Here is a 23,828-nt window from a genome sequence, read left to right on the forward strand (position 1 = left end):
GGTGGGTGTCCTGCAGTCAGGGGTGGGTGTCCTGCAGTCAGTGTTGCCACTTTGTGTGAAATTTTCCTCATAGGGAAAAGACATCGGACGTGCGAGAGAATTCATCCATTCTTTCATTCAGTATTAGTACTGGACGAGGTCCCAGAGTTGCAAGAGTGTCAGAGGAACTTGCTATGAGTATTAACAACATAAGAATTGACACATTGTTGGCAACACAGCAGTGGTGATAATGGAAAAGGGAATAACTCGGTAAGTAATTGGGAACACCAGATGTTTGCAATATATGAAGAGTAAGAGCAGTACAGGGAAATAAAGCACACAGCTGAATGTGCATGCAAAAATTTCATTTTTGCAGAAATTTGTTGTCACTATACCTTTAAGTAACGATGAAAATTGGGGTTTAGTGACATGGAAAGGAATTGCAGAAGAAGTGCATAATTTTTGGAAGCAGTGGCACATGACTTAAGAGTCCCATTGCAGACGTCATGATTAATTACACAGGTATGGCATCATTATGAATGATGTGCAAAAGAATGAAGACACAAGAAGGAATGACAAGGATGCTGCACTGTCTCATTGTCATTCTTTGCTTGTGTCCTGGTTCTTTTGCACATCATTTATAGTGAATCAATTCTGACTTGCCCAACTTGCAATCATTCCACAGGTATGGCATGTTATGCTATCCTTTCAGTCATGTACTGACATGCACACCATGTTGTCCGTTTAACCTAATCGCTCAGTGATCTCGCTCATATGGCAGCTTCTCCATTGCTGTGAAAACTTGCAGTCCATAATCTTTTTTTAATTATGCAGGGTTTGTCTGTAAAGTAATGAGACTGCCTGTTGCACAGCGCTGCATTCGCCAGTAGCGTGCTCCCCCGAGGTGGGATTTGTGGTGGGGGTTCGAAGCTAAGTAATGCACCGGGCGGCACTCGCATCCAAGCTTTGACTCAGTGAGGACCTGAAGTGGCACAAGCTGTTTTCGAGTTTATGTCACGGCAGAAAATGACAAAAATGGAGGTTTTGCTGGAGCAACAGTATACGATTAAATTTTGATTTGACCTGGGGAAAACTGCTTCTGAAATGCTTGCCTTAGTTAAGGAGGTTCACAAAGAGGATGCCCTGTCAAGATCCCAGGTTTTTCAGTGATTCAGTGAGTTCAAGAACAGAGGGAAGACCATTAAAGACATGGAGTGGTCTGGATGCACTTCAATGAGCGGTTTGGATGAAAATGTGGCAAAAGTAAAAAATATCCCGTACTACGACCGTTGTTTGAGCATCACATTTTTCGTTGGAAGACCTCAGCATGTGCAAAACAACAATTCACAAAATTATTTCTGAAAATTTGAACATGCAGAAGGTTTGTTCGAGTTGGTGCCAAAAGTGTTGAATCATGAACAAAAACAAAGACGAGTTGACGTTTCCCGTGAGATGTTGGTGCAGATAGAAAGGGAATGGGACTTTTTAGATAGTGTAATAACAGGCGGCGAATCATGGGCATTCCAGTACAACCCCAAAACCAAGCCCCAAAGTTCGAAGTGGCACACCACGAACTCCCCCTGAACCAAGAAAGCAAGAATGTCGAAGTCCGAGGTAAAGACAATGTTCATTGTCTTTTTTGACAAGAGTGGAGTGGTCCACAAAGAATTTATACCTCTGAGATTAACCATCAACGACGTGTTATACTAAGAAGTCCTTCAGTGCCATCACAGAGCTGTCGAACGGAAATGATTGGAGATTGCCAATCGCTGGAAGCTCCACCACAACAATGCTCCAGCCTACACCACCTTCGTTGTGACTGCCTGCCTGGCCTGGATAAGGGTTGTAGCCTGCCACAGCCATCGTAGAGCCCTGATGTGAGCCCGGCAGAATTTTTCCCATTCCCAAAGCTCAGGAAAGGCTAAAGGGCCATTGTTTCAATAATGTTCCCGCCATCCAACTTCTCCAGTGCCCAATGTCACAGAGTCTCTGAAAGAGGTTATGGCAGCTGACTTCCAGAGAGGCTTTGCAGTGTGGGAATCGCACAGGCAGCAGTGTATCAACATCCAAGGATGCTATTTTGAAGAATTCTAATAATATGTGACAATCGGATCAATAAATTCATTTTACGAGACCCAGCCTCATTGCTTTGCGGACAAACTCTGTATTCAAGGTGATATGCCATAAAAAATGATAGTCGTAGCACTGTGAGGCACGAAGACAGCAGGATTAGAGAGCAGAGGATTGGAGAGCAGATGCGTGTACCTGATATTCCATTTGGTATTAACTCGTTAACTGCCTTGACACGTTCTGAAAGCATTTTTACAAGTAAAAAAAGAAGAGAGAGAGAGACTGGTGAAAGTCATTGTGTAATATTATCTTGTCATAATTACAAAAAACTGAACGCGTAAACATGTGCAAAAATTGCCGAAAATTCACGACGAGTTAACTTGTCATCAGCGTCAGAGGGTGCTCATTGCGATGGCGAGTTATCTCGTAATCAGCAGTTAGGGGGGCAATAGAAAAAGTCAACTTGAAAAGGACGTGTTATCCGTAACCCAGGTCATAGCCTATTAGAGTACTGTAGACTTCCGTTAAGTTGTTCGTGACGGGATCAACAAAACTGGTCGAGCTATCCAGTGAGTCAAATTAAACAAAAGACAAAAAATGCCGATACACGCCGTTAAGTAACTTGGCAGTATTTGCCTTTAAATTTAGCTTTGCCGCAGTACAGCCATGTTATGCAGTGAAGCATACCAAAAGAAAGCGTTTGATTCTGTCGAAACCTCAGCAGTCATGGAAGCATTACGGAATCAGGGTGCAGACGAGCCGTAGGTAAAGATACTGAAAGATATCTATAGCGGCTCCACAGCCACCGTAGTCCTCCATAAAGCAAGCAACAAAATCCCAATAAAGAAAGGCGTCAGGCAGGGAGATACGATTTCTCCAATGCTATTCACAGCGTGCTCACAGGAGGTATTCAGAGACCTGGATTGGGAAGAATTGGGGATAAAAGTTAATGGAGAATACCTTAGTAACTTGCGATTCGCTGATGATATTGCCTTGCTTAGTAACTCAGGGGACCCATTGCAATGCATGCTCACTGACCTGGAGAGGCAAAGCAGAAGAGTTGGTCTAAAAATTAATCTACAGAAAACTAAAGTAGTGTTTAACAGCCTCGGAAGAGAACAGCAATTTACAATAGGCAGCGAGGCACTGGAAGTCGTAAGGGAATACATCTACTTAGGGCAGGTAGTGACGGCGGATCCGGATCATGAGACGGAAATAATCGGAAGAATAAGAATGGGCTGGGGTGCGTTTGGCAGGCATTCCCAAATCATGAACAGCAGGTTGCCATTATCCCTCAAGAGAAAAGTATATAATAGCTGTGTCTTACCAGTACTCACCTACGGGGCAGAAACCTGGAGGCTTACGAAAAGGGTTCTACTCAAATTGAGGACGACGCAACGAGCTATGGAAAGAAGAATGATAGGTGTAACGTTAAGGGATAAGAAAAGAGCAGATTGGGTGAGGGAACAAACGCAAGTTAATGACATCTTAGTTGAAATCAAGAAAAAGAAATGGGCATGGGCAGGACATGTAATGAGGAGGGAAGATAACCGATGGTCATTAAGGGTTACGGACTGGATCCCAAGGGAAGGGAAGCGTAGCAGGGGGCGGCAGAGAGTTAGGTGGGCGGATGAGATTAAGAAGTTTGCAGGGACGGCCACAATAGGTACATGACCGGGGTTGTTGGAGAAGTATGGGAGAGGCCTTTGCCCTGCAGTGGGCGTAACCAAGCTGATGATGATGATAGCAAGTGGGGAAAGGCGCCGTGGTTTCAAAACGTATGCTATGACCGTGACAGTGGCCCCTTTCTATTCTTGATATACTTCACTGCAATAAATATATATGCTTGGCCGCATAACGCGGCTGTACTGCGGCGAAGCTAAGTCAAGTTCGGATTATACGGCGAAGGCTAATTTTGAGATAGAAATAATGGAAGTTTGGGCCCATAGAAATGTATGGGTGCTGGCCGGGACCTTCGGTTGGAATCTAATTAACCGAAAGCTGAATTAACTGAAGTCTAATTAACAGTAGTATGTGGTATAATAACAGGGAATAGAAATTTTGTTGGGGCAAGGATGGTGGTGGGTTAGGTGGTATGATCAAATTTGGAAATGGGAAGGCCTAGAGTTGTGACAGCTGGTGCAAAGCAGAGATAATTGGAGATAGCCTAGAGAGCCCTTTGGAGAGACATATGTACTAGGCTGATAATGGGGGTGCTACTGCAGACGATGTTTCCTTGGCGTGGCTGTATGCCTAATAGTCACATCATGGTTTTGGCATGTAAAACCCTACATTTGTCTGTATGCGTGGCTGTGTAAATATTCTTGTAAAACTGACCTACACTGGCCTGCTGTGTAGATAAAACATAGAAGTACATCATGCCTAGAACAAAAATCAAGACATCTTCAAAGGGAACAAAGATGAGCTCATAATGGTCATAGAAAAGCCAGGCTAATTGATGCAAGTTGTTTTTCACAGCTGCTGCGAAAATTGTGACTGCTGTCCTTACCACGAAAATTTTTTGTCATTGTTTTTTTAAACCAATGGTAAGGTGTTTCTAAATTTCAATTCTGATAACTAACCCCAATTGCCGGCAAAATATGTAATTACAGCATTCAAAAAATGATATCTTTTCAGTTGTTCATTTGGATAGCAAATTTTCTGAAGATTTGAAGTATATATGACGGGGGGGTAGTCAATTCATAACTTGTATCTGAAAATATGAAATAACAAGAACCATTTATGTTGACTAGAAATGTCGGAGTGAATAGGGGTGCAGTTCTGTTGCAACCGCTTGATGATACAGGTACACCTTAGCACAAGCATTTCATCATCATCATCATTTATTATTCCCTTAAGGGCCCCATGTTGCGGTATTACATGGGGGGGGGGGGGCAAAACAATAATACAAGCATCGAAGGAATGGTCATGTACAAAGCAACAAAAGGCAACAACTGAAAAGACACTAAGAAAGAACAGGTTTTTGCATAATTGGTTGCGAATATGGGTGGTTAGTAACTCGAAATTTCGAAGGGTTTTGCTTGTGTTTAGTCTGACACTAGCTCCAATAACTTTCATATCTGACATTTAGGGTCATTTGTGAATGCTTTGCAAAGACAAACTGCCAGATCCATCCTTAAATCTTGGCTGCATCGGTGTAAAAGATTGGCATTGTTAAATTTTCAGTTTATAGCACTCGGCATGCACTCTGGTGTGGTGTACATCCTGGACCACCAGGGCAACAATATTCGCAACAAAGAGCTCCAGCTGGTAAGTGCCCATTGTCCATCACTTGTTGTGTTCTCACATGACCTGCTAACATTAATTGTGCTTTGCCTGCTGGCATGGTTACATATTTTCTGTGCAGTCTAAATAGAAATTCAAAGGAAACTTAGGAGTAAAATAATTTGAGCCATATTAGTAAATTATCATTCTATAATTCTGAAAAAGCCGCTCTTACCTGGAGGAGAGGCTTGATCCAGAAAAGATGCAAAAGCTAAAAACAAGTGGAAATGCTGCCTTAAAGCTCCCACATCAACTCCTCATAAATTTTGTGTGGTGCCCACTCGGGCCTAGTGAAATTCTTATTGGTCAAGATAGGTTGCGTTGTATTCTAAAAGAGCGAAAGACAAGACACACAGTATTGACGCCCAAATTCAAAAAACTACTTTGAAATCTGTGACGTCACACTGGTGAACTGGCACTGGGGATTTGGTGTGAAATTTGAAAAAGGCAACTTTGACATTCATTTTCTTCCATATGGTCAACCCATTACTGCAAAGTTAGTGAGGGCTTAGTGTGCGGCTTCAAATCAAGACGCGGCTTACACTCAGCTGTAGCTGAAGCTGTCTTTTTATTGTAGCCTTCACACGACAACCGACAGCCACACTTTTCAACAGATATTGTTACTACTGTTTCAATTGCCATGTGCAGTGCACGTTAGTGCACCGCTTGTAGCGACATCTTCTGACACTTTCTTCAACCACAATGCCTGAGAAAGGTTGTTGTTGTTTCGTTGTTCTCGCAGAAAGGGGAAAGAGATTGAGTATATGCTGACAACTTTTGTGCGGATGACTTTTTGCCTGCTAATAGGTAGAACATGTATGTCCGTTGCAATTATAGTTGTCTGTGCTCCAGTTGACATCACATTCTCAATATGGCACCACCAGTGCTGCTGTGTGCATCTGTTTCCAGTGTCCCAGAATTCAGTGACCTATAACATATTTTTTATGTAGGTTAAACCTCTAGTGGGTTTCTCTTGTGACCTAGTTTGAATGAAATGTCCTGGAAAAAAGTGAGGCATGCCAGGGGTGGAGCGTGAAATTCAAAAGATTAATGTTCTGCCTTCATGTCTTCTGTGAATAATGAGTTTCTTTTGTTCACCATATATGTATGAGCATTGCTTTGAGGGAACATTGTGCTAGTCTGAACTGGCTCGGTGTTCCTCTCCAACTTCTCTTTGATCCAAGTGCTAACACATTCAAGGGGAAGCTTTAGCGCGGGAATTCCTATTTAATGCAAGGGAACAAAGAAATCGTTTTTTTTCTCGGCAACCAATGCACCAAACTTGATGAGGTTTGTTGCATTTAAAAGTCAAAGTTAAGAGCTAATAATTGTAGGAAGCTAATTCTTTATTTAGGCTGTCAAATATTTTAGTATTGAAAAAAAAAAACTAAATTACCATGTTTTCAACTCTGTAACTCGGGAATAAATAATGATAGTATGTCAAAATTCTGTAAAGTATGCCTATTAAAAACTTGAAGCATATAACCAGGATGTATTATATGCTGCTCTCAAATAGCATGACTAATTTGTGATAACTTTTGCAAAACACCGATAAGCATTGGAACAATTTCACGTTAGCTGTAAACTCGTACATCAAATTTGTTCTCTTGGGAGTCTTTAACAGTTACAGTTTACAGAACTGCAATATCTGAAAGCTCCAGCTTTGTAAATATTACGCAGCTACTTTTATTAAGCTTACCGATTCTCAGCAGTATTTGCAAAAAGCTATGTGGTCCTAAATCAAAATATTGCTTCTTACAGTTTCTAGAATTCAGTGTTCTCTCTCAAATGCAACAAATTTTATTAAATGCGGTCCACCAGTTGTCTGATAAAAACATTTTGGTGTTTTTCATGTATTTTAATAGGGCAATTGGAGTTACGGTAGGCCCAAGCGAGTGCTTCCTCTGAGTCATATGCCGGATAGTTCAATCCTTGTTTTGGCGTATGTTGCCCAAGCCCCACATATTAGTGGCAGTAAAAGTTGAGTACCAATGATATCCACCCTGCTTTCGAAGAACGTGAAACCTTAAATGTTGGACGTTGACGCATATCATTTTACTTTATATTTTGTTGTACGAAGCATGCTACCTCAATAATTTAGTCCATGTGTGAAAAATGCGTGTAACAAGTAATTACAGAGCAGAAACAAATTCACGTAGTGCAACAAGCCTAATGCAACAAGTAAAGTTTTGTGTCTGCAGCTAGCTTTTGGGATGTCACTGCATGGCGATTTTGATTCCCTTGTGACAGTAATGACAAGAGTCAAGCACTCTATTTTTGTCAGCTGTTTTTGCTTCAAGACAGAGAGTCCAACCAACACTTTATTTTTGAAGTTCTTGTTATTCATCCGCTGATTGTTGCATTGTCTTCAGCACACAGACACGGTGCTCCAACTGAGCATCGATGAACAGGGCGACCACTTGGCCAGCTGCTCACGTGACGGCAAGGTGCGTTCTGCATAGACAACCAGTGACGACTACCACTTCACAATGACACCTGAAGGGTACAATGATGCACTATTGTGTGCCTGCTCAAAAGCACTAAAACAATAGATCAGGCTAGTTGGTCATATGTCTTCACATAAGAAGCCGTAGCATTTAAACAAAAGGACAAGAAATTTCATTTTTGTTAGTGCAATGTACAATGCAATAATAATTGGACTGTTGGCACTTGTCCCACTGCCCTAATTTCCTACATTTACTATCGTTGTGTTTTCTTGACGCAGTTTCGTATGTCAAGATGGAGACAGTTGCTTGATGCACATATATGTTTCCAAGCTGCAAATAAAACAAACTTTCACCTGTTGCTAGGCTTTAAATTTTCTTCTGCAAGGGCAATGCATATTTATTCTAAAAGGGTGAACCGTAGAAGGAATAACTTGGACCAGCACGTTTGTTGATGTGTGGTGAAGTAAGGATCAAAGAGGGTAGTAGGACAGGTATAACAGGTAAGACATATAATTAGCAGTACCATTATACATGTAACATCATGGCTCACTAAAACAGATTACACTCTAAAATGCTAAGCCCTGGTAACGCACCTTACTGCAAAGCTTGGTTCGCACTCACACTCGATAGTATCTGTTGACAACCAAAGCACAATGTCTGCGGCAGAGATGACATGTAGAGCAAGCTGGCCAGCAGTAGAAGTAACTTGATGAGAAACCGCTTAAGCGGTGGCTTAGGGACATCCGGCACAGCAAAAACTACAAGAAGTGCAGAAACCAGCCAGGAACATCACATGGGCCACACCTTGGCACTATAGGCCACTGACATGGGCTGCCTTACGAAGTGTGAGCCGTCTTGAGGCTGTGCAGCAGTATATCCGGGTAGCCCTCTTGGGACTGGCTCCTCAGACCTCAATGTGCTCGTTCTGTCGGCCACCACGGTGGCAGCTGCCAGCTCGCTTGTGGCTTTCGCTTCTTATTTTTCTGCTAACACCTTGTGCTCTCTTATTGGACAGTTGTGCTGCATCTGTAGATGCTGTTGCTGTCTTTCACCACACTAAACAAAAATGCTTCTCTTTCCCCGTGTATTTGTTTGAGAATGGCCAAGGTAACATTTCTGTTTAATGTGCACATTTTACTGTAATACAAAAATTTTACACAGCAATAGTGGGTAAGTTGAATTAATGTGCAAGTGCTCAGTTCTTGTAAACAAGATGCATTGACTATGGACCTCCTCAATTCCTGTAGTTAGAAATCCGTCTAGCTTCGGGGTTATAGCCAGAAAGTTATAATCATCATTGGTAAGATGTTACAATCATGCCAGTTGGGAAACCAATGTACTCGAATTGCTTGGTGAAGGAAGGAGAAAGTGGCGTACTTGTTGCTTTGTTGTATGCCAGAAGCATGTTATCGTTGTCGCCATGGTGGTTATTGTTGTTGTTGCTTTTAATGTATGGCGTGTAGGAAGCATGTTCCCCTGAGCACTGCAATGACACTGTTGTCTCTCAACAATGATGTCTCTCTCTCTCTCTGCATGCACCTCTACTTGCCAACTGCAAATGGTTAGAGAAAGCCACTGTGAGGCACTTTTACTCTTTGACCCTCTGGCAGGCCTTTTGTAAATTGTCTCCTTCAAACAAATAATTTTTTTAATTATTGAATTGATTATTGCCTGTGCCTTGCTACACACACAGGTGGTGGTCCACGGTCTCTATTCAAGTGACCAGAACCAGAAGCTGACCTTTGACCGTCCCGTCGGTGCTGTGGCCATTGACCCGAACTTCTATCGTTCTGGCTCAGGCAGGCGTTTTGTCACAGGCGTTGACAAGGTGATCATGACCTGACGCGGTGGTTTAGAGGCTATGGTGTTGCGCTGCTAAGCATGAAGTCGCGGAATCGAATTCCGGCAGGAGTGGCTGCATTTTGACGGGGGCGAAATGCAAAAGCACCCGTGTCCCGTGCATTGGGGGCACGTTAAAGATACCCTGGTGGTCAAATTAATCCGGAGGCCCTCGCTACGGCATGCCTCATAATCAAATCGGGGTTTTCGCACATAAAATCCCAGTATTCATTCAAGGTGATCATGCACTTGCCATATCTACTCACACATACCAGACTGCACATAAATTTTATATGAGACTGCATGATGTCTATTGATGAAGTCAGTCGGTCTTAATGGAAACAAACTCTTTAATTAAGCATCTTCTTAGTTAATATCGAAGTTCTTTCACATCAGCTAGATTACTTGGAAAAGATAGACAGTACTTGCAGCATAAATTGCAGAGTGTGCTAGCTAATTAACAAAGCTTTTTTAAATTAACTTTGGAATTGATCACTTCAGAGCACATGTTCCAGCTGCGGCATTAAAGTTCTGCAGTAATTAAGTAATATCCATATAGCAGAAATCCTGTGCTTAGCATCATTTTCAAGAAATTCGTCCTCAACATCCGAGAATACTGTGTCAATGTTCCAGCTAACACTTTGTAGTAGGGGTGTACGAATACCAACTAGCCGATTTCACATTGAATATCAAATCGAATCAAGAAAGAAAATACGAATATCCAATTAAATATTAGATAATATCTCACAAAAAATTTAATGCTTGCAAATTTCGGGCAAGAAAATACAGTGCTGCATATGGTTGGGAGTCTCCTAGCGTTGCATAACAAGAATGTTGAAAGCCATTAGTACCTCATGTACATAAACATCAAGATATACAGTACAGTCTACTCTTATTAAATGGAACACTAAATTAGTATGCCAGCACTGATTGCAGTGCAATTCTGGTAATGAAGGTCTGGAAAATGTTAATCTTTCGATCAGTAGAATTTCTATTAAATCGAATGTGTTCTTGTTTGTTTGTTTTTTGTTTTTTTTTTTTGCTTTGGAACTAATGAATTAGTGACATTCTGTTGTACTGAATAGCAATGGGGTTCTTGCTTTAATAGTGGACCTGCATTTTGCAGCGATTTTTTATTAATTGCACAGAAAGCTTTTCATTCCAGTTTTAAAGTTTAGCTCTTAGACGGCTGTTCCGCGGCAAGCGTCGGTGTAACGAAGCGAACAAGCAAAGAATGAAAGAGTACACGCAGGGGATGAAAGACGCGGGTGGAAAAGGGAGGAGGGGGGTATGATGAAAGCTCGAGAAGGAAGAAAAGCATAGCGTGGTTATGATGGTTACGAAACGACGCCAGCTTAGCACGCATCATCTGGGAGGTCCGTCTGCGGTGGCTGCTGTGAATTGCGCCCATGTGTCACCCACGCGCTGCCTCTCACGATCTCTAGATTAGCGAGGCAGTCATCCCACACTTCGCTCTGTTTGCAGTGTGCCACACGAAACAGATTGTCCGCACCAGCCGATATATCGCGAAATGAAAACTCGTATAGAGCCGCGCTCAAATTTCGTATTAGGGAGTATTGTATTCGTCGATGAATTTATTTAAATACAGAAGGGCTAACCAACTTTACGGCAGTTGGGTTAACGTAAGGCTAATCTGAGCGACAGACGAAAGGACTGTGAATCACGTGACTCGATCACCACTCTGCACGTAACCTACGCCGTCAATGCCGCTTCATTCAGTTTGGCATGATTTGCCACTTGCCAAAGAATCTGAAATCTGGAGGGCCACGGCAAGTTCACGTGATGCTCGGTACACCCCCTCGTTCATCTGCTGACTCTTGCTTTCGTTTGTGAGGCAGTTTGTCGGCTTTTCAAATGTTGTGTGGCTGTTGCGAATAGATCTGCATCGATTCAGCACCAAACCATAACTTTAGTCACCAATGCCCAACGAAGCAGCGCCTATTAGCCCTTATGGTGCTGTGCGCTATGCCCTGTTCCCTGTGCATTAGCCCTGTGTGCTGGCGGCGGCAAACCGTGCTCCACAAAAGCCGCCGCGAAGCAGGTCTTGCGTGCTGCCGGAGGGATCGGTTCTGCACCAATTTAATCGCAGCATGCCGTGCCGGCAAACGAGTCGCGAGCAAAGGAGACCACTGAGAGCTGCCCCTTCAGTGATGTATGTGTGGAAAACTGGTGTCATGCGGACCCACACAACCACTATTTTCGTACTCACATCTAGTATCTTCTGCTCACGTCAGCTTGCGCTCACGCTTGCTTTGGTTGGCATTTCAGGTGAGATTTTGCAGTCATTCATGCAGTCATGATTCATGCAGTCACGTAACTGAATGAAGCACCTGCCCTCGTCCAACAGTCGTATTTCTCATGGTATTACGCTGCTCTTTGGCGTTCCTTTGTTTTTTTGCTTGCTTTCATACTACCGCCTTCATCTCGGAGTTCTTGGCCTCGTGGTGCTGTGACCTTTGCGGCGATGTTAAGGAAGTGCAAGCCACTGACTTTGAAAGAAAAACTCAATATCATCTGCAAGTTCGAAGAAAATTCGAAGAAGAAGCATGTGGATCTGGCAAGTGAGCTTGGTTTGCCGGTTTCAACACTGAACACTGTCATTGGCAAGTGTGAAGAAATTTGTAGAAATGCACTAGTCTTCGACGCCGGCATACAGCACACAAGAAGTGTGCAGCATGGACAAATGGAAGACATCTTCCTGGCTTGGTTTAAGGAGGTGAGAGCAGCAGGTGTTAACATCGACAGCAAAGTTTTGCGATAGAAGGCCAATGACATCGCACAGTCCTTGGGTATGAAAGGCTTCCCAGCCTCTGGTGGGTGGCTGCATCAATTTAAGGCATGATATGGCTTGTTCTACAACACAGTTTCTGTCAAACACCACAGCCCATCTGTAGCCCCTTGATGCAGACATTATTAGAAATGGAAAATGTGATTTCTGAAGCTTGTTGGTTTGTAACGGCTTTTGGCCAAGATCCAACGAAACTGCAGTAACTTGAAGATTGACCTCCTCGACACCATTCACTTTTTGTCGTGTCGTGTCGTGTCATGTCGTGTGATCGTGCCAAGCCAGAAAGCATCGCTAACTGCTTTAAAAAATGTAGAATGTACGGTGCGTGTAACACACCGTGCGACCAGGAAGACTACGTTATGCTTTAGATCCCCGACTGGGATCACTTGAATGCAGGCAGTTCCTCGGAAGATTTTGTGCATGCGAATGACCATCTGGCAACATGCGAGTTATGGATTGTGGAAGACATTGCAGAGGCAACCGCTGAAGATGGCAAGCACTAAGATGACAGTGAAGAAGACGGCAGTGATGACGACCAAGATGACGGCAGTCAAGGAGGTGGCGACAGCTGCAGCGACCGGTGCTCAACTGCTGGTGACACACTCACAGCATCAGACACTCTTTGGGGCTTCATTGCAAATGCTCAGTTGTGCGAGGGATGGCAGCTTCGTTTTTTAACTTCCAAAATATCTTGTTCACGGATATTTAAAAAAAAAGAAAGTTCAGCAAAAACCAACGAGCTATATTAAAGTTGCTGAATAAACATGTGTTGGCTGTGGTTCGTGTGATGTTGAGAGATGCTGTTCCGCATAATGCACATGTTATGCGCAGAAATACCACTGAATGCCACAGGAATCTTTGCTAGCGAGTTTGTCAGCAAGCAAGCATGTTTTCTTACTTTTTGGAGCTTGCTTTGGATGATACAATTTTTTCATGATACATTCTATTTTATGGCTCTCACAAAGATTGTATCGTCGAAATTCTACTGTATATTGAAGCCAATTTCGTTAACAGCTTCGTGTCGGGGAGTTGCACTATTGGGGGTGGCTAGTGGCAGTCTGCTCGTTGAATATGACTATTTCAATGTTTTTTTTTTTTGAGCTGTAATGCAAAATGTTTATTTAGTCCTTGCAAATTCCTGGTTATGGCATTGTAATTCAATCTAAACCTTTGCATCTTTTCCATGAAAGCTGCCATGAATCTTGAGTCGCTGTGGTGTTCTGATATGTTGAATGCTACCAATCTGTCAGTTAATCATCGATAGATGTCATCTGGTGCATGTATGGTAGCTTCTGCTTTGTTGTGAATGCCACTGTTCAGGTGGTGCTGTACGAGAAGGGGTTCCTCTCCCGCTATCGCACCAGCATCCTGCACCAGGGTGAGGGCCCAGTACGAAACATCTCTTGGAAAGGACGCTTTGCCGCCTGGGCAACCGACCTGGTACGACACTACACCGGTGCTGTGGGCATGTACACCTGGTGAATTCTTTAACCCTTTTCAGCATCACTGACATACTGGTACGTTTTCGTAATTCTGTCCTGCCATGTCCCTATAACATTCTTTTTTTGTCAGGTAGGAATGGGAGGAGCACATCAAGAGAGCATTTGCCAGTATCCATGTCATTTTTTCTTTTTTATTGCACAACAGAAATCAAACTGTTGTGTTCGTTTTAGGAGAAAAAACTCGACACTGAAAGGGTTAACATTTATGGAGGATGCAGCTCTGGTTCTAGCCACACGCCACTGCTACACAGTGCTTCCCCATCTTGCAGTGTGTGGGGATGCGCCGGAGCTCGCCTTCAGCCCTAGACGCACGCAGAGTGGAACCCCCACAAGTGCAAGTAGTGTTGTGCAGCTAAGCACGAGGTCGTGCAATCAAATCTCAGCCACGGTGGCCGCATTTTGATGGGGGAAAAAATGCGAAAACACCAGTGTACTTAGCTTTAGGTATACGTGAAAGAACCCCAGGTGGTCCAAATTCCGGAGTCCCCCACTGCGGTGTGCCTCATAATCAGATTGAGCAAAACGTGAACAAGGTGAATGCAGGAGCCAACGTTTCAACAAGTGGACTTGTCTTCTTCAAGGCGACGTACGCTTTCCTCGCCACAGTATATATAGGTGGGGTTCTTCTAAAGGGGAGAGAGTGAGTACTCCTCATTAAAGGAGTACTCACATGACCTCCTCTATTTGTCATTTTTGTACGTTAAATGAAGGTACAAATCCACTAAACCCTAGAAAAACTACTGGCAAGTGTCCATGCATTCTATTTTACTTCGGAAAAGATTTCAAAAATCCCTAGCCAACAGCCTATGGTCTATAAAGGCATATCATATTGTAAAGGCAAGAAGAAAAATGAGGGGAAGGGGAGATTTAGCTGGACTGAAGGCAAGCACTAAGCCAAATGAGCGAGCTTCTTTTCTTTGCACCCCCCCCCCCCTTTTCGGTTCAAACCCTCCACCCTGTTATTCTAATGGTGTAATATTACACACTGTAATATACACTGTAATAGTATATTACTGCAGTAAGTATGCCTTACCATAATGTGGTGCCGGGAGCTCTTGTGAGCACTGAGAGGTTATCATCATTGGACAATACCGTACCTATAGCCGGTGTCCAAACTGAACCTGTAGCAACCTCGTATAGTTCAAATTTTATTTTTTCCAAGCGATAAAAATTGCTGTTTTTCTTTTTTTCTCTCATACCATGAAAATTTGGCGAGAAAACAATAGAGGATGTTGCATTTTGCAGTTTTTGAAATATGAAATTCGGGGTGCATGTTACAATCGAGGGCGCATTAGGATCTAGTAAGTACGGTATGTTTCACTACAGGTAGGGTAGGTTTAGTGCACTTTCTGTGGGTGGAGCTTGTACAAAATTTTTTTTATTTGTCACGGAGTGTAGTTGTCTGAAATGGGTTGTTCTGCTGACCACATTACTTGAGGTGCTATGTGCCTGTGTTTGCAGACAATCCTGGTGTATGACATGCAAGTGCTGGATTTCATCTGCATGATTAGCAGGGACCATGACCCCCTGTGAGTGTTCCTGGCAGTTTCACCTGCACAAGTCTGTTATTCACATGTCCTGCTCAGTGCTGCCTACCTGTTGCAGAGGCTCAGTACCTATGGCATTTCGCTGGCCGAGCACAAGGTCATGAGTTTGATTCTCAGCTACTATGGCCATATTCTGGTGGTTATAGAATGCAAAAGTGCTTGCAAACCATGCTATAGGTCGTCATTAAAGGAGTACTCACATGACCTCTTCTATTTGTCATTTTTGTACGTTAAATGAAGGTACAAATCCACTAAACCTTAGAAAAACTACTGGCAAGTGTCCATGCATTCTAACTAACTTAGAATGATGCCTGTTTGTTATGCACCACTTTTGGTTTAAGTATCCAGGAGGTGTACATATCATGATGCAGAAGGTTGTCATGTCTGAGCAGAACATTATGACATTTTTGACACTCGCTCTGGCCCCCTCTGTCATCTGCTACGCCACTACTTACTGTGACTCAATGTAGCAACATACCAAATGACCGAGCAAGCCTGAGTGAGTGCAGATCAAAGTCTGAGAAATTTTTCTCAAGCTGAAAGTTCACTTTATCATCAGGGAAATTGGAGGCCGGAAGCAAGAACAGGTTGGTCTGCCTTAGCCTTAGCAGACACACAAGGCATGCACACTTAACTGCTGCCTTGGCAAATGCTTTGCAAGTAACCTTCACCATACAATTCTGTTTCTTCTTCCTACACTGTTTATGATCAACGTTACTAATCATCACAATCTACTATTCAGTATTTACACATCCGTACTTGAATGGTTTTTAAGACTAGCCATGGATCAGCCTGTAGTGTTGCCTGTGTTGTTGCTTTGGGCATAGGAAACACAACTGATGTGAAAATGCATGAATGTTAGCATCTTTAGACAGCCAATCTGACCTAATTGACTGATTGAGTGTTCAGTTTATGGACAGGTAAATGTTACAAGAGCATTTTTGCATTTGGTCCCATCCGAATGCAGTGTTGAAAGCCGGGAGTCGAACCTGCAATCTTGTATGCAGTGGCAGAACACCATAGCCACTTACCGTAATTACCCGAATCAAACGTTTACCCAATTATTGCTGGTCTAAAAGAATAAAATTAAAGTTCACGTGAATGTAAAGTTCCTCTGATATATAAGAGAAAAATATAGCATGCCCCCCATGTTCACAATCAGAAAAATGCGAGATGTGCAGAATGGACCGTTAAAGGAGAGGAATTTAAAAAATTTTTATTGAGCTTTAATAATAAAAGAGCGTGTCATCATCGCTATTTGCATTTCAGTGACCACAGTTACCAAGTGCACTGGGGCGGCATTCTCAAGCAATCATGTTTAGAGATACTATTATGACTTTCATAAGTTTTTTTGTGATTCTGTATCTGTCTTGTCAAAGTGGGCCTCCTACAGTGTGTGTGTAAAATAGCAAGCTTAAAAGAGTGCCAGAAATGCTGGCAGCCATATACGCCATTGCATCCAATGTCGTATGAAATCTCTGGAAAGTGAAAGTATCTGCAAGAGTGATTGACCGAGAGTACCACTTCAGATCGTAATCGAGCACAAAATGAACCCACAGCAACCTTCACGAAAACATGCTCTGTTGCCATCTTGTGATGGCGATGTCGCTGCATCTGATGGCTCTGACAATAGGCTGTTGCCAGTGCCATGAATGCAGTTTTGGTTTCGTGTTCAATTGTAATGTGCAGACAATTTTCTGCCCATTTTCTCAGAAAAAAAGTTGTGGGTTAGATTCAGGTAAATTTTGCAGCCACCACATGGGCGCCACTAATCTGAGATGCAGTTATGAATCAATACTCGATTATCTCTATATGATTGCACAGCACATGGGACTGTCTTCAGTGGCAAGTTGTCAGCAGGGACCTGGTGTATGCAGGCTGAAACAACCAGAACTCCATCGATGCATCCTGACATGGCGTGATGAGCGGTGCCTGCTTGTGGGTTGGGCTGACCGCGTGAAGGTGTGCTGCATCCGTCAGCGGGACCCGCAACGCACTGTGGCTGAGAACAACGTCCAACCAGTGCAAGACTCCACGCAACGCAACCAGGCTGATATCTACGTTGAGATTGGTAAGCTTGCATCTCCTGCTCTAGAGGCCAGCCTTGATGAGCATTGTCTACCACTTTAAAGTGCTCGGACATGCCTTTATTTGTAAAAGAAGTCCTGGCTTCAATAAAATAAAATTGTGGCAGGAATCATCGAAGACGATTGTCGGTGTCTGCGACCCGGCGTGGTTGCTTAGTGCCTTTGGCGTTGCACTGCTAAGCATGAGATCGCGGGATTAAATCTTGGCCGCCGCAGCCGCATAGGACGCGACAAGATGTATGCACTGAAAGATAAGCAGAGTAAAGTCATCAGCAATTTCGATGATATAGTAAAAGCAGCAGAAGAATTCTATACTGACCTGCACAGCACTCAGAGCAGCCACACTACCTTCATTCGAAGTAGTGCTAAACAGGATGCAGAGGCTTATATATAACTAACGATGAGGTTAGAAGGCCCTTACAAGGCATCACCCTGGGAAAATTAGCAGGATATGATGGAATAACAGTTGATTTAATCGAAGATGGAGCAGATGTCATGCTTGAAAAGCTTGCGGCTCTTTATATGCAATGCCTCATGACTTCAAGCATACCAGAGAGCTAAAGAATCCCAACGTTATACTTATCCATAAGAATGGAGATGTTAAAGCATTGAAGAATTATAGGCCCATTAGCTTGCTTTCAGTATTATATAAAATATTCACCAAGATAATTTTCAATTGAATAAGGGTAACATTTGACTTCAGTCAACCAAGAGAACAGGCTGGCTCCAGGAAGGAATACTCTACAATGGATCACATCCTTTTCATCTATCAGGTAATCTAGAAATCTGCAGAGTCTAATCAAGCTCTTTATATGGCTTTCATAGATTATGAAAAGGCATTTGATTCAGTTGAGATACCAGCAAATATGGAGGCATTGCATGATCAAGGAGTACAGGAGTCATACATGAATATCTTGAAAAATGTCTACAGAGCTTCCACAGCCACCTTAATTCTACACAAGAGAAGTAGAAAGTTATCTGTCAAGAAAGCGGTAAGATAAGGAGACACAATCTCTCCGATGCTATTCACTGCTTGCTTAGAAGAAGTATTCAAGCTATTAGACTGGAAAGGCTTACGAGTGAGGATCAATGGCGAATATCTCGGCAACCTTTGGTTTCAGATGACATTGTCCTGTTCAGTAACACCCAGGACGAATTACAACAAATTATTCAGAACCTTAACCTAACTGTGTAAGAGTAGAGTTGAAGATTAATATGCAGAAGAGAAAGCTAATGTTAAACAGCCTGGCAAGGGAACAAAAATTCAAGGTTGACTACTCACAGGGGACCCTGACGATGAGAAGGAAATTTACAGAAGAATAAAAATGGGTTATATTGCATATAGCAGGCATTACCAAATCCTGACTGGGACCTTATGACTATTGTTGAAAAAGGAAAGTGTACAATCATTGCAGTCTGCCAGTACCAACATATGGGGCAGGAACTTAGTTAACAAAGAAGCTCAAGAACAAGTTAAGGACTGCACAAAAAGCAATGGACTAAGAAATGCTAGGCGTAATGTTAAGAGACAGGAAGAGAGTGGTGTGGATAAGTGAGCAAACGGGGTGGCAGATATTCTAGTTCACATTAAGAGAAGAAAATGGAGCTTGGCAGGCCATGTAATGCGTAGGGTAGATAAGCGGTGGACCGTTAAAGTTACAGAATGGGTGCCAAGGGAAGGGAAGTGCAGTCCAGTATGGCAGAAATCTAGGTGGGGTGATGAAATTAGGAAATTTGCAGGCGCAAGTTGGAAACAGCTAGTGCAAGATGTGGGTAATTAGAGATCGCAGGCATTTGTCCAGCAGCGGACATAAAAATAGGCCGACGATGATGACATTATACTTCCTTTTTTGATTCCACTTAATTTGATTTTTTGGTTAATTTGATCCCAACCAAAGGTTCCGGCAAGCACCTATGCATTTCTCTGTACCCAAACTTTAGTTATTTCGATCCTAAAATTCTTCTTCACCGGATAATTCAAACTTGCAAGTCAGCATATATATGCCTGACCCCTATGGGGAGCCCCAATAGCGACCCCTTTAGTGGCAGTGTCTGTCTCAGTGGAGCTTAGGGGACAGTGAAACACATCTTGCCGCTCGTCGAAAATGTCTATTTCTGGCCAGCCCTAGAAAGATTTTCAAGCAATAACCGTAACTCACAATGTCTTATTACGGTATTTACCAACTCTAACATGCATCTTCTTTTTTTAGGTAAATTGGGCCGAATATAGCCTGTGCGGTGCAACCGGGATTCAAAATCAAAACCGCGGCGTTTGTATTTTTTACCGCATAACAGTATTGTACTGCGGCGAAGCTGACTTAAAAAAACTGGCTGCCATTGCGCAACAAATTTTTTCTTGTTAAAAAAATCGGTGCACGTTAGGTATCTACTTTGTTTAGGAGCTTTAATGTAATTTCTACGTTAGTTTTCTACTTGTGACACATAGGCTTGGAAAGTGGGCACGCATTAGTGTTAGACTGGCAAATACTGCCAAATAAACTGACGGTGTGTTTTGTCATTCTTATGCATCTTTGCCTTATTCGACCCACCGGATAATTCGATCAGTTTCGTCGGTCCCATGAGGGTCGAATGAATGGAAGTCGATTGTATTTTATTTTATTGTCATTATGATGATGTGATGGCAATGTGCTCATCCTCTCTGGTCTTCCTTCTTCTTTCATCTTCGTTTTTTGCACTTTAAATCAGATTATGAATTTGCAGACTTAGGATGGAATCAGCTGATGCGAGACAGGTGGGATAACTGAATGCTAGGAGTGGCCTTCATCCTGCATTGGACATTAAGCATGCCGATAAGGATGATGACATTGAAAGGAATCAGCAGTGACCAACAGAAAGCTGAGTAGTTGGTAAGGATTCATAATGCAAAAACGGGGTAAGGCATGCAAACACGGACACAAGAGAAGTGCACAACACGAACGCCAACTATCAAGTGAAGGAAGCACCTAGGCAAAAACAGAAGGATTTCAATTTTCAACAAAGTAAGAGAGAACACCTTTCTAATAATTTACCGTCAAATAACGTACTTGTTCTTAGAGACGCCATCGTAAGTGATACCTCTTGCAAAACCCTTGCTTTAGGTTCTAAGCACTGTTTTAAGCCTAACACAAAACCCGTTGACGTTTTAAGCCTACTTCACTGCAAAACCAAGTTTGTCTCGGAAGAAGAACGCTCGCGCTGCATTTTAGAGGGCATCGCAAGCATTAAACAATCAACTATTCATATTGCTACGGGGTATATTCCCACTGACGAAGAGCTGAGCAGGAAGAAGACGAAGACGACGATTGGAAGCGAGCGCGGGCTGTTGCCTCTTGGCCAAGTGCGGCGTATTACGTTGTAAATATACTTGTATATAGCTTTTCATTTGCGTCTTCTTACGTAACATATCTGGTGGAGGTGGACGTTCCCTGTACCTCGTCACGGAGCTTCGCAGTGGACGGTACGTCGAGCCTAGCTTCATGGCTCCCGGCGCTGACAATTCGACTCAGCCGCCTCCGACCCCTCCTGCCACTTCGACGACCTACGTCTCTCTCCCTGCTCCTCGTGATCCTGGCGTATTCTCGGGCAAAGATGGGGACGACGTCGACGACTGGATCAGCCTGTACGAACACGTCAGCCGCAATAACCGGTGGGACCCTACTATCATGCTCGCCAACGTAGTCTTTTACCTCGGTGGCACACCTCGAGTTTGGTTTCGGACGCACGAAGAGGAGCTCACCAGTTGGGATTCGTTCAAGCAAAAGCTCCGAGACTTGTTCTGCAACCCCTACGGTCACAAACTTGCCGCGCAGTAGGCGCTTTCCGGCCGTGTGCAGACGTCAACAGAGCCCTATGTCACGTACATTCAGGACGTCCTGGCTCTGTGCCGCAAAGTTGATGCACACATGCCTGAGTCAGACAAGGTATCCCACATCCTCAAAGGCTTTGCCGATGACGTCTTCAACTTGCTCGTATTCAACAACGTCGCGACGGTGGATGCTGTTATCAAAGAGTGCCGCCGCCTGGAACTCGCTAAAAGCAGACGTCTCGATCAGCAGTTTGCCCGTCTGCCCAACACCCCAGCGACTTCTTCCTGTGCCGCCGCTCCTCGTCCCAACAACACCGGCGATATTACCAAGATCGTTCGGCGTGAGATTGAGGCCGCCTATCCGGCTGCCTTCGACTCCAGCCCCACCAACGCACCGGCAGTCACGGTTTCCCTGATCCAGGCAGTTGTCCGCCAGGAGTTCGAAAACATGGGCCTTCACACCATCGGCTCGGCCCATCATCCTGATACCCATCCGGCTTCTTCGATTCCGCCCCGTCCCGCATCGTCTTACCCACCACGTTTCCGCAACCCAGCTGAATGGCGCACTGCTGACGACAAGCCCATTTGTTTTCACTGCCGTCGCATCGGGCACATTTCTTGGCACTGTCGAAGTCGCTGGACTTCCCCGACCCAGTCTGCTTATACTGCCTATTCTCGCCCCTCGGGTGGTCCTTCTCGTCCTTATGCCGCACGCTCCGATAATGCCGCCACTGACTCTCCTGCGCCGAACCGCCCCTATTCTCGTTCACCTTCGCCCCAAGGACGACAATCTCGCTCTCCCCAGCCCCGTCGCTCCTTTTCGCCGACTCCCTTCCGACGCCGCTCCCAGCCGGACAACTGAATGATGCAGCGCCTCGAGGTGACGCTGCATTGCTCCCTACGCCGCCAAATCCTCCACTGACGTTGCCCACTCATCTGAACCTTCTTGACGTGCAAGTCGACGGTGTTCCTGTATCTGCTCTTATAGACACTGGGGCGCATTTGTCGGTAATGAGCGCGGACTTTCGTACCCGCCTGAAAAAAATAATCACGCCCGCCACGACGCTTGTTGTCCGTGTCGCCGGTGGCGGAACAGCCCCCGTAATTGGTATGTGTGCCGCCCGCGTCTCCTTCGCCGATCGCTCCACAGTCGTGCTATTCACAGTCATCGCCCACTGTCCCCACGACATTATCCTCGGCTTAGACTTCCTCTCCGCACATTCTGCTCTCATTGCTTGTTCCGCCAGTACTCTCCGCCTTGACCTGCCTGTTCTGGATCCCGCTGAACCACACCCCAGTCGCCTCAGTTCCGTCGACTTTGTTCGCTTGCCACCTACGGCACTGACTTACGTTGACCTAGTGTCGTCCCCACCAGTGCCCGACGGTCACTATGTCGCGGCTCTTATACAAGACGTCCTCCTTACCCACGGGATCACGGTACCTCATACCGTTTTATCTATTACGGCTAATTGCGTCTGCCTGCCAGTGGTCAATTTTGGCTTGACGACACAAGTGCTGCCACGCGGGATGTCTCTGGCCCAGCTTTGCTCATTCGAAGATCACTCAATAGCATCTATTGAGGTAGACAGCAATTCAGCCGATCCTCCTCTACCATCTCAGTCGACAACTTGCACCATCGCCGACTTACAAAAAATGATTGCGCCCGACATGCCGTCCGAGCACGCTCGTGAGCTCTACCGCGTTCTGCTTTCCTACAACGATATTTTTGACTTTAACGATCGTCCTTTGGCCCAAACTGCAACTGTTAAACATCGCATTAATACCGGCGATGCCCCTCCTATTCATCGCCGCCCGTATCGAGTGTCACCGGTTGAGCGTCAAGTTATTCACGCTGAAGTTCGCAAAATGCTTGCCAATAACATCATAGAACCGTCATGTAGTCCATGGGCGTCACCGGTTGTACTGGTAAAAAAGAAGGATGGTTCATGGCGCTTTTGCGTGGATTATCGGCACCTTAACAGGGTTACCAAAAAGGACGTGTATCCCCTACATCGGATCGATGACGCCCTTGACTGCCTCCATGGTGCTCGCTACTTCTCTTCTATTGACCTCCGCTCCGGCTACTGGCAGATTGCTGTGGACGATCTCGACCGCGAGAAGACTGCTTTTGTAACTCCGGACGGTCTTTATCAATTCAAAGTAATGCCGTTTGGTCTATGTAACGCTCCTGCCACTTTTGAACGCATGATGGACTCCCTTCTTCATGGTTTCACATGGTCCACATGCCTGTGCTACTTGGACGACGTCATAGTATTCTCCCCAACGTTCGCTACGCACCTCGAGCGCCTCTCGGCAGTCCTGGACGTTTTTCGTCGCGCCGGTCTGCAACTGAACGCATCGCAGTGCCAATTCGGCCGTCGCCAGATTACCGTCCTTGGGCATCTCGTTGACGCGAACGGAGTGCAACCGGACCCAGGCAAGATCCATGCTGTTACGC

At 44.4% G+C, this 23,828-nt stretch overlaps 1 protein-coding gene across 2 annotated transcripts in view; it reads left to right on the forward strand.

Moving 5' to 3' along the window:
• lt (vacuolar protein sorting-associated protein light) overlaps positions 1 to 23,828 on the forward strand; it is a 188,939-nt gene that overhangs the window by 33,520 nt on the left and 131,591 nt on the right. For both annotated transcript variants that reach the window (XM_065441321.2, XM_065441319.1), the window contains exons 4-9: positions 5,236 to 5,319; positions 7,707 to 7,781; positions 9,475 to 9,609; positions 13,750 to 13,869; positions 15,393 to 15,460; positions 17,356 to 17,549. In XM_065441321.2, the coding sequence (XP_065297393.1) occupies positions 5,236 to 5,319; positions 7,707 to 7,781; positions 9,475 to 9,609; positions 13,750 to 13,869; positions 15,393 to 15,460; positions 17,356 to 17,549 (676 nt within the window). The remainder of the gene's footprint in view (positions 1 to 5,235; positions 5,320 to 7,706; positions 7,782 to 9,474; positions 9,610 to 13,749; positions 13,870 to 15,392; positions 15,461 to 17,355; positions 17,550 to 23,828) is intronic.

Source organism: Dermacentor albipictus, chromosome 1, assembly GCF_038994185.2.
Source record: "Dermacentor albipictus isolate Rhodes 1998 colony chromosome 1, USDA_Dalb.pri_finalv2, whole genome shotgun sequence".
Lineage (NCBI taxonomy): Eukaryota > Metazoa > Arthropoda > Arachnida > Ixodida > Ixodidae > Dermacentor > Dermacentor albipictus.